The sequence below is a fragment of the Bombina bombina genome, chromosome 7, assembly GCF_027579735.1.
Source record: "Bombina bombina isolate aBomBom1 chromosome 7, aBomBom1.pri, whole genome shotgun sequence".
In the NCBI taxonomy this organism is placed as follows: Eukaryota; Metazoa; Chordata; class Amphibia; order Anura; family Bombinatoridae; genus Bombina; species Bombina bombina.
Window position 1 is genome coordinate 259,709,396 of NC_069505.1, and position 16,113 is coordinate 259,725,508.

General features: G+C 39.0%; 1 protein-coding gene across 1 annotated transcript in view; it reads left to right on the forward strand.

Moving 5' to 3' along the window:
• COL7A1 (collagen type VII alpha 1 chain) overlaps positions 1-16,113 on the forward strand; it is a 398,512-nt gene that overhangs the window by 46,998 nt on the left and 335,401 nt on the right. Inside the window, exon 3 of the mRNA XM_053689357.1 lies at positions 13,057-13,237. Within this exon, the coding sequence (XP_053545332.1) occupies positions 13,057-13,237 (181 nt within the window). The remainder of the gene's footprint in view (positions 1-13,056; positions 13,238-16,113) is intronic.

Below are 16,113 nucleotides of genomic sequence, written 5' to 3' on the forward strand. Positions count from 1 at the left end.
GCGTTATTTTGCGCCAAAAAATGTCGGCGTTCCGGATGTGGCGTCATTTTTGGCGCCAAAAGGATTTAGGCGCCAAATAATGTGGGCGTCTTATTTGGCGCTAAAAAATAAGGGCGTCGTTTTTGTCTCCACATTATTTAAGTCTTATTTTTTCATTGCTTCTGGTTGCTAGAAGCTTGTTCTTTGGCATTTTTTTCCCATTCCTGAAACTGTCATTTAAGGAATTTGATCAATTTTGCTTTATATGTTGTTTTTTCTCTTACATATTGCAAGATGTCTCACGTTGCATCTGAGTCAGAAGATACTACAGGAAAATCGCTGTCTACTGCTGGAGCTACCAAGCTAAGTGTATCTGCTATAATTTTTGGTATCTGTTTCTCCAGCTGTTGTTTGTATTACATGTCATGACAAACTTATTAATGCAGATAAAATTTCCTTTAGTACTGTTACATTACATGTTGCTGTTCCGTCAACATCTAATTTTTCAGAGTGTTCCTGATAAACATAAGAGATTTTATTTTTTAAATCCATTAAGAAGGCTATGTCTGTTATTTCCCCTTCTAGTTTATATAAAAGTCTTTTAAAACTTCTCTTTTTTCAGATGAATTTTTAAATGAACATCATCATTCTGATACTGATAATGGTTCTTCTGGTTCAGAGGTTTCTGTCTCAGAGGTTGATGCTGATAAATCTCTGTATTTGTTCAAGATGGAATTTATTCGTTCTTTATTTAAAGAAGTTTTAATTGCATTAGAAATAGAGGATTCTGGTCCTCTTGATACTAAATCTAAACGTTTAAATAAGGTTTTTAAATCTCCTGTAGTTATTCCAGAAGTGTTTAATCTCCCTGATGCTATTTATGAAGTAATTTCCAGGGAATGGAATAATTTGGGTAATTCTTTTACTCCTTCTAAACGTTTAAGCAATTATATCCTGTGCCATCTGACAGATTAGAGTTTTTTTGGGACAAAATCCCTAAGGTTATGGGGCTGTCTCTACTCCTGCTAAATGTGCTACTATTCCTACGGCAGATAGTAATTCATTTAAGGATCCTTTAGATAGGAAATTTGAATCCTTTCTAAGAAAAGCTTACTTATGTTCAGGTAATCTTCTTAGACCTGCTATATTTTTAGCGGATGTTGCTGCAGCCTCAACTTTTTGGTTAGAAGCTTTAGCGCAACAAGTAACAGATTATAATTTTATAGCATTATTATTATTCTATAACATGCTATTAATTTTATGGGTGATACCATCTTTTGATATCATTAGAGTTGATGTCAGATATATGTCTCTAGCTATTTTAGCTAGAAAAGCTTTATGGATTAAACTTGGAATGCTGATATGTCTTCTAAGTCAACTTTGCTTTCCTTTTCTTTCCAGGGTAATAAATTATTATTTCAACTGTTTCTGGAAGGAAGGGAACTTTTTTACCAAAGGATAAAAAATCTAAGGTAAATTTAGGTCTAATAATCATTTTCGTTCCTTTTCTCACAATAAGGAACAAAAGCCTGATCCTTCATCCTCAGGAGCGGTATCAGTTTGGAAACTATTTCCAGTTTGGAATATATCCAAGCCTTATAGAAAATCTATAGCTAGCTCCTAAGTACCCATGAAGGTGCGGATCTGATTCCAGCTCAGCTGGTATGGGGCAGATTACGTTTTCTTCAAAGAAATTTTGATCAATTCCGTTCTCAATTTCTGGTTTCAGAACATTGTTTCAGAAAGGTACAGAATTGGCTTTAGTTAAGGCCTCCTGCTAAGAGATTTTTTTCTTTCCCGTGTCCCAGTTAACACAGCAAGGCTCAGCATTTCTGAAATGTGTTTCAGATCTAGAGTTGGCTGGAGTAATTATGCCAGTTCCAGTTCTGGAACAGGGGCTGGGGTTTTATTTTATCTCTTCATTGTACCAAAGAAGGTCAATTCCTTCAGATCAGTTCTGGATCTATCAATATTGAATCGTTATGTAAGGATACCAACATTCAGTTTCTGTAGGACTGTCCTGCCTTTTGTTTAGCAAGGGCATTATATGTCTACAATAGATTTACAGGATGTGTATCTGCATATTCCGATTCATCTAGATCACTTTTAGTGTCTGAGATTCTCTTTTTAGACAAGCAATACCAGTTTTTTGGCTCTACCGTTTGGCCTAGCCTCAGTTCCAAGAATTTTTTTCAAAGGTTCTCGGTGCCCTTCTTTCTGCAATCAGAGAACAGGGTTTTGGTATTTCCCTATTTGGACGATATCTTGGTACTTGCTCAGTTTTCTCATTTTCGAAGAATCTCATACGAATCGACTTGTGTTGTTTCTTCAAGTTCATGGTTGGAGGTTCAATTTACCAATCAATTCATTGATTCCTCAGACAAGGGTAACCTTTTTAGGTTTCTAGATAGATTCAGTGTCTATGACTCTGTCCTTGTCAGACAAGAGAAGTTTAACATTGATATCAGCTTGTCAAAACCTTCAGTCACAATCATTCCCTTTGGTAGCCTTATGCATGGAAATGTTGGGTCTTAGGACTACCGCATCAGATGCGATCTCCTTTGCTCGTTTTCACATGCGACCTCTTCAGCTCTGTATGCTGAACCAATGGTGCAGGGATTACTCAAAGATATCTCAATTAATATCTTTAAACCGATTTTACGACACTCTCTGACATGGTGGACAGATCCCCATCGTTTAGTATAGGGGGCTTCTTGTTCTTCCGACCTGGACTATAATCTCAACAGATGCAAGTCTTACAGGTTGAGGAGCTGTGTGGGGGTATCTGACGGCACAAGGGGTTTTGGAATCTCAGGAGGTGAGATTTCCGATCAATATTTTGGAAATTTTCAGAGCTCTTCAGTTTTGGCCTCTTCTGAAGAGAGAGTTGTTCATTTGTTTTCAGATAGACAATGTCACAACTGTGGCATACATCAATCATCAAGGAGGGACTCACAGTCCTCTGGCTATGAAAGAAGTATCTCGAATTTTGGTTTGGGCGGAATCCAGCTCCTGTCTAATCTCTGCGGTTCATATCCCAGGTATGGACAATTGGAAAGCGGATTATCTCAGTCGCCAAACGTTGCATCCGGGCGAATGGTCTCTTCACCCAGAGGTATTTCTTCAGATTATTCAAATGTGGGAACTTCCAGAAATAGATCTGATGGCTTCTCATCTAAACAAGAAACTTCCCAGGTATCTGTCCAGATCCCGGGATCCTCAGGCGGAGGCAGTGGATGCATTATCACTTCCTTGGAAGTATCATCCTGCCTATATCTTTCCGCCTCTAGTTCTTCTTCCAAGAGTAATCTCCAAGATTCTGAAGGAATGCTCGTTTGTTCTGCTGGTAGCTCCGGCATGGCCTCACAGGTTTTGGTATGCGGATCTTGTCCGGATGGCCTCTTGCCAACCGTGGACTCTTCCGTTGAAGACCAGACCTTCTGTCTCAAGGTCCTTTTTTCCATCAGGATCTGAAATCCTTAATTTTTAAGGTATGGAGATTGAACGCTTGATTCTTGGTCAAGAGGTTCCTCTGACTCTGTGATTAATACTAGGTTTCAGGCTCGTAAATCTGTATCCAGAGAGATATATTATAGAGTCTGGAAGACTTATATTTCTTGGTGTCTTTCTCATCATTTTTCTTGGCATTCTTTTAGAATACCGAGAATATTACAGTTTCTTCAGGATGGTTTAGATAAGGGTTTGTCCGCAAGTTCCTTGAAAGGACAAATCTCTGCTCCTTCTGTTCTTTTTCACAGAAAGATTGCTATTCTTCCTGATATTCATTGTTTTGTACAAGCTTTGGTTCGTATAAAGCCTGTCATTAAGTCAATTTCTCCTCTTTGGAGTTTGATTTTGGTTTTGGGGGCTCTTCAAGCTCCTCCATTTGAACCTATGCATTCATTGGACATTAAATTACTTTCTTGGAAAGTTTTGTTCCTTTTGGCCATCTCTTCTGCCAGAAGAGTTTCTGAATTATCTGCTTTTTCTTGTGAGTCTCCTTTTCTGATTTTTCATCAGGATAAGGCGGTGTTGCGAACTTCTTCTGAATTTTTTCCTAAGTTGTGAATTCCATCTACATTGGTAGAGACATTGTGGTTCCTTCATTATGTCCTAATCCTAAGAATTCTAAGGAGAAATCGTTGCATTCTTTGGATGTTGTTAGAGCTTTGAAATATTATGTTGAAGCTACTAAGTCTTTTCGAAAGACTTCTAGTTTATTTGTTATCTTTTCCGGTTCTAGAAAGGCCAGAAAACTTCTGCCATTTCTTTGGCATCTTGGTTGAAATCTTTAATTCATCTTGCCTATGTTGAGTCGGGTAAAACTCCACCTCAGAGGATTACAGCTCATTCTACTAGGTCAGTTCTACTTCCTGGGCGTTTAGGAATGAAGCTTCGGTTGATCATGGTTTGCAAAGCGGCAACTTGGTCCTCTTTGCATACTTTTACCAAATTCTACCATTTTGATGTATTTTCTTCTTCTGAAGCAGTTTTTGGTAGAAAAGTACTTCAGGCAGTGGTTTCAGTTTGAATCTTCTGCTTATGTTTTTCATTAAACTTTATTTTGGGTGTGGATTATTTTCAGCAGGAATTGGCTGTCTTTATTTTATCCCTCCCTCTCTAGTGACTCTTGTGTGGAAAGATCCACATCTTGGGTAGTCATTATCCCATACGTCACTAGCTCATGGACTCTTGCTAATTACATGAAAGAAAACATAATTTATGTAAGAACTTACCTGATAAATTCATTTCTTTCAAATTAGCAAGAGTCCATGAGGCCCGCCCTTTTTTGTGGTGGTTATGATTTTTTTGTATAAAGCACAATTATTCCAATTCCTTATTTTATATGCTTTCGCACTTTTTTCTTATCACCCCACTTCTTGGCTATTCGTTAAACTGAATTGTGGGTGTGGTGAGGGGTGTATTTATAGGCATTTTAAGGTTTGGGAAACTTTGCCCCTCCTGGTAGGAATGTATATCCCATACGTCACTAGCTCATGGACTCTTGCTAATATGAAAGAAATGAATTTATCAGGTAAGTTCTTATATAAATTATGTTTTTCTCCCCCCGCACCTTTTAAATAACCCTGGTATTGAGAGTTCTCTGAAGGGCTGCGTTAGGCTCCAAAAAGGGAGCGTAGAGGCATATTTACCGCCACTTCAACTCTCAATACCAGCGTTGCTTACGGTAGCGGTTAGCTGGAAAAACGTGCTTGTGCACGTTTCCCCCATAGGAAACAATGGGGCAGTTTGGGCAGAAAAAAAACCTAACACCTGCAAAAAAGCAGCGTTCAGCTCCTAACGCAGCCCCATTGTTTCCTATGGGGAAACAGTTTCTAGGTCTGCACCTAACACTCTAACATGTACCCCAAGTCTAAACACCCCTAACCTTACACTTATTAACCCCTAATCTGCCGCCCCCGCTATCGCTGACCCCTGCATATTATTATTAACCCCTAATCTGCCACTCCGGACAGCGCCGCAACCTACATTATACCTATTTACCCATAATCTGCTGCCCACAACATCGCCGACCCCTATATTATATTTATTAACCCCTAATCTGACACCCCAACGTTGCCGCTACCTTACCTACACTTATTAACCCCTAATCTGCCGACCGGACCTCGCCGCCACTATAATAAATGTATTAACCCCTAAACCGCCTCACTTCCGCCTCGCAAACCCTATAATAAATAGTATTAACCCCTAATCTGCCCTCCCTAACATCTGCGACACCTAACTTCAAGTATTAACCCCTAATCTGCCGACCGGACCTCGCCGCTACTCTAATAAATGTATTAACCCCTAAAGCTAAGTCTAACCCTAACCCTAACACCCCCTAAATTAAATATAATTTTATTCTAACAAAATAAATTATTTCTTATTAAAAAAATGAATCCTATTTAAAGCTAAATACTTACCTGTAAAATAAACCCTAATATAGCTACAGTATAAATAATAATTACATTGTAGCTATATTAGGATTTATATTTATTTTACAGGCAACTTTGTATTTATTAGTTACAATTAAACCTAACACTACACTATCAATAAATTAATTAACTAAACTACCTACAATTACCTACAATTAAATCAACTAAACTAAATTACAAAAAAACAAACACTAAATTACAAAAAATAAAAAAAGATTACAAGAATTTTAAACTAATTACACCTACTCTAAGCCCCCTAAAATAAAAAAATGCCCTACCCTATTCTAAAATAAAAAGTTAACAGCTCTATTACCTTACCAGCCCTTAAAAGGGCTTTTTGCAGGGCATGCCCCAAAGAAATCAGCTCTTTTACCTGTAAAAAAAAAACATACAATACCCCCCCAACATTACAACCCACCACCCACATACCCCTAATCTAACCCACCCAAACCCCCCTTAAAAAACCTAACACTAAGCCCCTGAAGATCTTCCTACCTTGTCTTCACCCAGCCGGGTACCATCCGATCCGTCCAGAAGAGGGTCCGAAGTCTTCATCCTATCCGGCCAGAAGAGGTCCTCCAAAATATTATGTAGGTGTCGGCGATGTTAGGGGCAGCAGATTAGGGGTTCATAGGGATAATGTAGGTGGCGGCGATGTGCGGTCGACAGATTAGGGGTTAAAAAAAATTATTATAGTGGCGGCGATGTGGGGGGGACCTCGGTTTAGGGGTACATAGGTAGTTTATGGATGTTAGTGTACTTTAGAGCACAGTAGTTAAGAGCTTTATAAACCGGCGTTAGCCCATAAAGCTCTTAACTCCTGACTTTTTTCTGCGGCTGGAGTCTTGTCGGTAGAGGGTCTACCGCTCACTTCAGCCAAGACTCTAAATACCGGCGTTAGGAAGATCCCATTGAAAAGATAGGATATGCAATTGGCATAAGGGGATCTGCGGTACGGAAAAGTCGTGGCTGGAAAGTGCGCGTTAGACCCTTTCCTGGCTGACTCTAAATACCAGCGAGCAGTAAAAAGCAGCGTTAGGACCCCTTAACGCTGGTTTTGACAGCTACCGCAGAACTCTAAATCTAGGCGTAAGTTACAAAATTAAAAAATCCTAACACTACGAAAAAATTTAAAAAAAAATAACATTACAAAAAAACACTAAAATTACGGAAAAATTAAATCAAAGATTACAAAAAATAAACAAAATTATCCAAAATAATAAAAATTAAACCTAATCTAATACCCCTATAAAAAAAAAAGCCACCACAAAATAAAAACACCCCCTAATCTAACAATAAACTACCAATAGCCCTTCAAAGGGCCTTTTGTTAAACAGCTCTTTTACCTAAAAAAATTACCAAGTACCCCCTAAGAGTACAACCCCCCACCAAAAGTACCCCCCAAAATAAAAAAAAACCTAACTCTAAAAAAACCTAATCTACCCATTGCCCCTAAAGGGGTATTTGTATGAGCATTGCCCTTAAAAGCTAATCTTAAAAAAAAAGCACCCAAAAAATAAAAAATAAACCTAAGTATAACTCCGAAATAGGTACTCACAGTTCTTGAAGTCTGGCGTTAAAGGTCTTCTTCAAGGCGGCTCCGTCTTCATCCAACGCAGGACCATCTTCTATCTTCTTCCCGGAGCTCCGCGCCACTGGGATGAAGATAGAAGATGCCCCCACGATGGATGAAGATGTCGCCGCCTGGATTAAGATGAATGTCTAGACTTCAGGAACTGTGAGTACATTTTTTGGGGTTAGTGTTAGTTTTTTGTTTTATTTGGGGGGTGGGGTTTTCTTTTTAGATTAGGGCTTTTTTTTATTGTGCACTAAAGAGCTGATTGCCCTTTTAAGGGCAATGCCCATTAAAATGCATTTTTAGGGGCAATGGGTAGCTCAGGTTTTTTTTAGACAGATTTTTTTTGAGGGGGGTTGGTTGGGTGGGGAGTTTTACTGTTAGGGGGTACTTTGTAATTTTTTTTATGTAAAAGAGCTGTTTTAACTTAGGGCTATGCCCTACAAAAAGGCCTTATAAGGGCTACTGGGGTGGCTTTTTTGTTTTTTTTCGGGGTATTAGATTAGGTTTAATTTTTATTATTTTGGATAATTTTGTTTATTATTTCTTGTAATGTTAGTTTTTTTATTTTTTGCAATTTTAGTATTTGGCTTTTTTTTGTAATGTTACATTTTTAAATTTTGTAACTTAGGTTTTTTAATTTTCATTTATTTAGTGTTGGCTATGTGGGTGGACGATGGATTAGGGGTCAATAAATGTATTATAGTATTTGCGATGTGGGGGATTGCGGTTTAGGGGTTAATAGGTAGTTTATGGGTGTAAGTGTACTTTCTAACATTTTTGTTATGAGTCTCTGATCTTCAGAATGGATCACGGTGGTATAAGCTATAACGTTAGCATTATAGTCGGACCACACAATCTGTAATACAGGCACAATGAAAATTCATCACCCAAAAACCATATAGACTAAAACGCTTGCGGTATAGCCGTGCCGTCGCAACTTCTAATTTAGGAGACGGTGAACTGCCATTCCGCATGCAAAGGCCAATTTTTTAGCCAACACTTGTAATTTAGCCGAATGTTACTTATATACAGTGTGGTTATTTACACAAGACCTAGTAATGTTAGTTAGTAATACTACACTTAGTAATGCTACTTATATACAGTGTGGTTAGTTAGTAATATTACATATAGTAAAGTTACTTATATACAGTGAGGTTAGTTAGTAATACCACATATAGTAATGTTACTTATATACAGTGTGGTTAGTTAGTAATACCACATATAGTAATGTTACTTATATACAGTGAGGTTAGTTAGTAATACTACATATAGTAATGTTACTTATATACAGTGTGGTTAGTTAGTAATACTATATATAGTAATGGTACTTATGTACAATGTTATTAGTTAGTAATACTATATATAGTAATGGTACTTATATACAGTGTGGTTAGTTAGTAACACTACATATAGTAATATTACTTATATACAGTGTAGTTAGTTAGTAATACTACATATAGTAATGGTACTTATATACAGTGTGGTTAGTTACACTACACCTAGTAATGTTACCACCCATGTTCATAGCACTGCGGAACCTGTTGGCACTATACAAATACCTGATAATAATAAATAAAAAAATAACAGTGTGGTTAGTTAGTAATACTATATATAGTAATATTACTTATATACAGTGTGGTTAGTTAGTAATACCACATATAGTAATGGTACTTATATACAGTGTGGTTAGTTAGTAACACACACTACATATAGTAATATTACTTATATACAGTGTGGTTAGTTAGTAATACCACATATAGTAATGGTACTTATATACAGTGTGGTTAGTTAGTAACACTACATATACTAATATTACTTATATACAGTGTGGTTAGTTAGTAATACCACATATAGTAATGGTACTTATATACAGTGTGGTTAGTTAGTAACACTACATATAGTAATATTACTTATATACAGTGTGGTTAGTTAGTAATACCACATATAGTAATGGTACTTATATACAGTGTGGTTAGGTAAACTACACCTAGTAATGTAACTTATATACAGTGTGGTTAGTTAGTAATACCACATATAGTAATGTTACTTATGTACAGTGTGGTTAGTTAGTAACACTACATATAGTAATATTACTTCTATACAGTGTGGTTAGTTAGTAATACCACATATAGTAATGGTACTTATATACAGTGTGGTTAGTAACACTACATATAGTAATATTACTTATATAGAGTGTGGTTAGTTAGTAATACCGCATATAGTAATGGTACTTATGTACAGTGTGGTTAGTTAGTAACACTACATATAGTAATATTACTTATATACAGTGTGGTTAGTTAGTAATACTACATATAGTAATGTTACTTATATACAGTGTGGTTAGTTAGTAACACTACATATAGTAATATTACTTATATACAGTGTGGTTAGTTAGTAATACTACATATAGTAATGTTACTTATATACAGTGTGGTTAGTTAGTAACACTTCATATAGTAATGTTACTTATATACAGTGTGGTTAGTTAGTAACACTACATATAGTAATATTACTTATATACAGTGTGGTTAGTTAGTAACACTACATATACTAATATTACTTATATACAGTGTGGTTAGTTAGTAATACCACATATAGTAATGGTACTTATATACAGTGTGGTTAGTTAGTAACACTACATATAGTAATATTACTTATATACAGTGTGGTTAGTTAGTAATACCACATATAGTAATGGTACTTATATACAGTGTGGTTAGGTAAACTACACCTAGTAATGTAACTTATATACAGTGTGGTTAGTTAGTAATACCACATATAGTAATGTTACTTATGTACAGTGTGGTTAGTTAGTAACACTACATATAGTAATATTACTTCTATACAGTGTGGTTAGTTAGTAATACCACATATAGTAATGGTACTTATATACAGTGTGGTTAGTAACACTACATATAGTAATATTACTTATATAGAGTGTGGTTAGTTAGTAATACCGCATATAGTAATGGTACTTATGTACAGTGTGGTTAGTTAGTAACTCTACATATAGTAATATTACTTATATACAGTGTGGTTAGTTAGTAATACCACATATAGTAATGGTACTTATGTACAGTGTGGTTAGTTAGTAACACTACATATAGTAATGTTACTTATATACAGTGTGGTTAGTTAGTAACACTACATATAGTAATATTACTTATATACAGTGTGGTTAGTTAGTAATACCACATATAGTAATGGTACTTATGTACAGTGTGGTTAGTTAGTAACACTACATATAGTAATGTTACTTATATACAGTGTGGTTAGTTAGTAACACTACATATAGTAATGTTACTTATATACAGTGTGGTTAGTTAGTAACACTACATATAGTAATGTTACTTATATACAGTGTGGTTAGTTAGTAATACTACATATAGTAATGTTACTTATATACAGTGTGGTTAGTTAGTAACACTACATATAGTAATATTACTTATATACAGTGTGGTTAGTTAGTAACACTACATATAGTAATGTTACTTATATACAGTGTGGTTAGTTAGTAACACTACATATAGTAATGTTACTTATATACAGTGTGGTTAGTTAGTAATACTACATATAGTAATGTTACTTATATACAGTGTGGTTAGTTAGTAACACTTCATATAGTAATGTTACTTATATACAGTGTGGTTAGTTAGTAATACTACATATAGTAATGTTACTTATATACAGTGTGGTTAGTTAGTAACACTACATATAGTAATATTACTTATATACAGTGTGGTTAGTTAGTAACACTACATATAGTAATATTACTTATATACAGTGTGGTTAGTTAGTAACACTACATATAGTAATATTACTTATATACAGTGTGGTTAGTTAGTAACACTACATATAGTAATATTACTTATATACAGTGTGGTTAGTTAGTAACACTACATATAGTAATATTACTTATATACAGTGTGGTTAGTTAGTAATACTACATATAGTAATGTTACTTATATACAGTGTGGTTAGTTAGTAACACTACATATAGTAATGTTACTTATATACAGTGTGGCTAGTTAGTAACACTACATATAGTAATATTACTTATATACAGTGTGGTTAGTTAGTAACACTACATATAGTAATATTACTTATATACAGTGTGGTTAGTTAGTAACACTACATATAGTAATATTACTTATATACAGTGTGGTTAGTTACAGTACTAGCCCTAAGTATGCCATATTTCATATAAACTTCATTTTTAGAAAATGCCTTATGCTTATATCTCAGTATATATATCTCAGTATGCTTGAAGTCCCACAAAGAGTTTAATCCAAGAATCAAAGCAATTACGTTTTTTCCAGCCAAGAAAATGTAAACATCTACCAGCCAGAATGTTAACAAGTGTTTCAGTGTTTTTAATGGGAAAATACATTTTTGTCTTTGTATGGAAGCTTCTTTCTGGCAAAATAAAGAATATTACTGCAGCAAACAATCTCTTGAGAAGTAAATATTTTGCTGAACAAATAGCTATGTTACTTCTAGTAGATAAAGTGGGAAACATATTAAATAATAATAATAATAATACTATAAATTATATTTTATATCTATATAACTTAAAGGAAATACAAGAAAAGCGCAATACATAACATAGTATATATATATAGTGCTGAACTATATTTTGAATGCAATGTGAAATAAATTGTGGATTGTTTATTAGGTTTACTGTCCCTTTAAGATATATTTTTGTTGCATTTTTTTAAACTTAGATTGGATGTTTTTCTGATGGGTTGAGATGGGTTTGAATTAAGAGCAGCTTATTGCCAGCAGCAATAACCAATAGGAAAAGTGAATTGAGTACAATAGAATAATCACTTGTCGTCTGGCGCTTGTAAAGAAAATGTCATAAAATAGTTTCCTGAGTTGCAGAGAAAGCTCTCTTTACAGGATAAGCTGGTGATAATTGCTCTGTTCAGCTGAGCCCCTTACTGCTAATTTTATAGCTGCGTATTAGTGTCTGACATACATGTTGACTGATGTGACAGACGTGTCATCTGACTGTTGCACGGTAACAGGAAGCTATGCGCATCGTCTGACCCCAGGCTACTCTTCAACTTGCACATCTGACCCTTGTGTCGTGGGAATAATTAGAAATGAGTGAACAACCAGTAGATAGGCAGGTTTAGAAGGGTTTTTTATTGGTGGATGCCCTAAGGGACCTTTCAATACAGTAGAAAATTGTATTATTACCAAGTGCATAATAAAAAGACAACGCAATAACACTTATTCTGAATATCAAATAAGAAGTACATTTTATTCTGACAAATTTATTTTTCCCCTCTATTTGCTAGCCCCCTGAATCATGTGACAGCCATCAACCAATTACAGATTATTATACCTATACCCATTAAACTTGTGCACATGATCAATAGAAACTGGTACCTCAGCAAGTGTGTATATAAAAAGACTGTGCACAATTAGATAATGAAAGTATATTTAAAAGTCTCTTAAAATTGCATGCCCTATATGAATCATGAAAGTTTATTTTAAACTTAGTAAATACTAAATCTGTTTTACCAACAGCTGAAACTGTATTTTCTTTTGCAGCAAGGTGTGAAAATATCTATGACTCGGACATTGTATTTGTTGTGGATGGATCATCCAGCATCGGAAGGCCAAACTTTCGTATGATCATTTCCTTTATGGAAGGTCTGGTCATCCCGTTTGTAAACATTGTCAGCGAGGATGGTGTGCGCTTTGGAGTTGTGCAGTACAGCGATGAGCCCAGGTGTGTTTATCAATCCTTTACTAAATGCTCAGTAAGTCATGCAAATAATGACTACTGTGGTTCAACCTGCTTGCTAGACACTTCTGCCAATGTTTCAAGACACCTAGTCAGCAGTATGCTGGGGCCGCACAGCTGTGTGACCTAGGGATAGTGACAGAGGGGTCAGTAGTATGCTGGGGCCGCACAGCTGTGTGACCTAGGGATAGTGACAGAGGGGTCAGTAGTATGCTGGGGCTGCACAGCTGTGTGACCTAGGGATAGTGACAGAGGGGTCAGTAGTATGCGGGGCCACACAGCTGTGTGACCTAGGGATAGTGACAGAGGGGTCAGTAGTATGCTGGGGCCGCACAGCTGTGTGACCTAGGGATAGTGACAGAGGGGTCAGTAGTATGCGGGGCCGCACAGCTGTGTGACCTAGGTATAGTGACAGAGGGGTCAGTAGTATGCTGGGGCCGCACAGTTGTGTGATCTAGGGATAGTGACAGAGGGGTCAGTAGTATGCTGGGGCCGCACAGCTCTGTGACCTAGGGATAGTGACAGAGGGGTCAGTAGTTTGCTGGGGTTGCACAGCTGTGTAACCTAGGGATAGTGACAGTGGGGTCAGTAGTATGCTGGGGCCGAACAGCTGTGTGACCTAAGGATAGTGACAGAAGGGTCAGTAGTATGCTGGGGCCGTACAGCTGTGTGACCTAAGGATAGTGACAGTGGGGTCAGTAGTATGCTGGGGCCGCACAGCTGTGTGACCTAGGGATAGTGACAGAGGGGTCAGTAGTATGCTGGGGCCGCACAGCTGTGTGACCTAGGGATAGTGACAGAGGGGTCAGTAGTATGCTGGAGCCGTACAGCTGTGTGACCTAGGGATAGTGACAGAGGGGTCAGTAGTATGCTGGGGCCGCACAGCTGTGTGACCTAGGGATAGTGACAGAGGGGTCAGTAGTTTGCTGGGGCTGTACAGCTGTGTGACCTAGGGATAGTGACAGAGGGGTCAGTAGTTTGCTGGGGCCGTACAGCTGTGTGACCTAGGGATAGTGACAGAGGGGTCAGTAGTATGCTGGGGCCGCACAGCTGTGTGACCTAGGGATAGTGACAGAGGGGTCAGTAGTTTGCTGGGGCCGTACAGCTGTGTGACCTAGGGATAGTGACAAAGGGGTCAGTAGTATGCTGGGGCCGCACCGCTGTGTGACCTAAGGATAGTGACAGAGGGGTCAGTAGTTTGCTGGGGCCGCACCGCTGTGTGACCTAAGGATAGTGACAGAGGGGTCAGTAGTATTCTGGGGCTGCACAGCTGTGTGACCTAGGGATAGTGACAGAGGGGTCAGTAGTATGCTGGGGCCGTACAGCTGTGTGACCTAGGGATAGTGACAAAGGGGTCAGTAGTATGCTGGGGCCGTACAGCTGTGTGACCTAGGGATAGTGACAAAGGGGTCAGTAGTATGCTGGGGCCGTACAGCTGTGTGACCTAGGGATAGTGACAGAAGGGTCAGTAGTATGCTGGGGCCGCACCGCTGCGTGACCTAAGGATAGTGAAAGAGGGGTCAGTAGTTTGCTGGGGCCGTACAGCTGTGTGACCTAGGGATAGTGACAGAGGGGTCAGTAGTATGCTGGGGCCGCACAGCTGTGTGACCTAGGGATAGTGACAGAGGGGTCAGTAGTATGCTGGGGCCGCACAGCTGTGTGACCTAGGGATAGTGACAGAGGGGTCAGTAGTATGCTGGGGCCGCACAGCTGTGTGACCTAGGGATAGTGACAGAGGGGTCAGTAGTATGCTGGGGCCGCACAGCTGTGTGACCTAGGGATGGTGACAGAGGGGTCAGTAGTATGCTGGGGCCGCACAGCTGTGTGACCTAGGGATAGTGACAGAGGGGTCAGTAGTATGCTAGGGCCGCACCACTGTGTGACCTAAGGATAGTGACAGAGGGGTCAGTAGTATGCTGGGGCCGCACCGCTGTGTGACCTAAGGATAGTGACAGAGGGGTCAGTAGTATGCTGGAGCCGCACAGCTGTGTGACCTAGGGATAGTGACAAGGGGGTCAGTAGTATGCTGGGGCCGCACAGCTGTGTCACCTAAGAATTGTGACAGAGGGGTCAGTAGTATGCTGGGGCCCCACAGCTGTGTGACCTAGAGATAGTGACAGAGGGGTAAGTAGTATGCTGGGGCCGCACAGCTGTGTGACCTAGATATAGTGACAGAGGGGTAAGTAGTATGCTGGGGCCACACAGCTGTGTGACCTAAGGATAGTGACAGAGGGGTCAGTAGTATGCTGGGGCCGCACAGTTGTGCGACCTAGGGATAGTGAAAGAGGGGTCAGTAGTTTGCTGGGGCCGCACAGCTGTGTGACCTAGAGATAGTGACAGAGGGGTCAGTAGTATGCTGGGGCCGCACAGCTGTGTGACCTAGTGATAGTGACACAGGGGTCAGTAGTATGCTGGGGCCGCACAGCTGTGTGACCTAGGGATAGTGACAGAGGGGTCAGTAGTATGCTGGGGCCGCACATCTGTGCGACCTAGGGATAGTGACAGAGGGGTCAGTAGTTTGCTAGGGCCGTACAGCTGTGTGACCTAGGGATAGTGACAGAGGGGTCAGTAATATGCTGGGGCCGCACAGCTTTGTGACCTAGGGATAGTGGCAGAGGGGTCAGTAGAGTTAGGGATAGTGACAGAGGGGTCAGTTGAGCTAGGGATAGTGACAGAGGGGTCAGTGGAGCTAGGGATAGTGACAGAGGGGTCAGTTGAGCTAGGGATAGTGACAGAGGGGTCAGTTGAGCTAGGGATAGTGACAGAAGGGTCAGTGGAGCTAGGGATAGTGACAGAGGGGTCAGTGGAGCTTGAGATAGTGACAGCGGGGTCAGTAGAGCTAGGGATAGTGACAGAGGGGT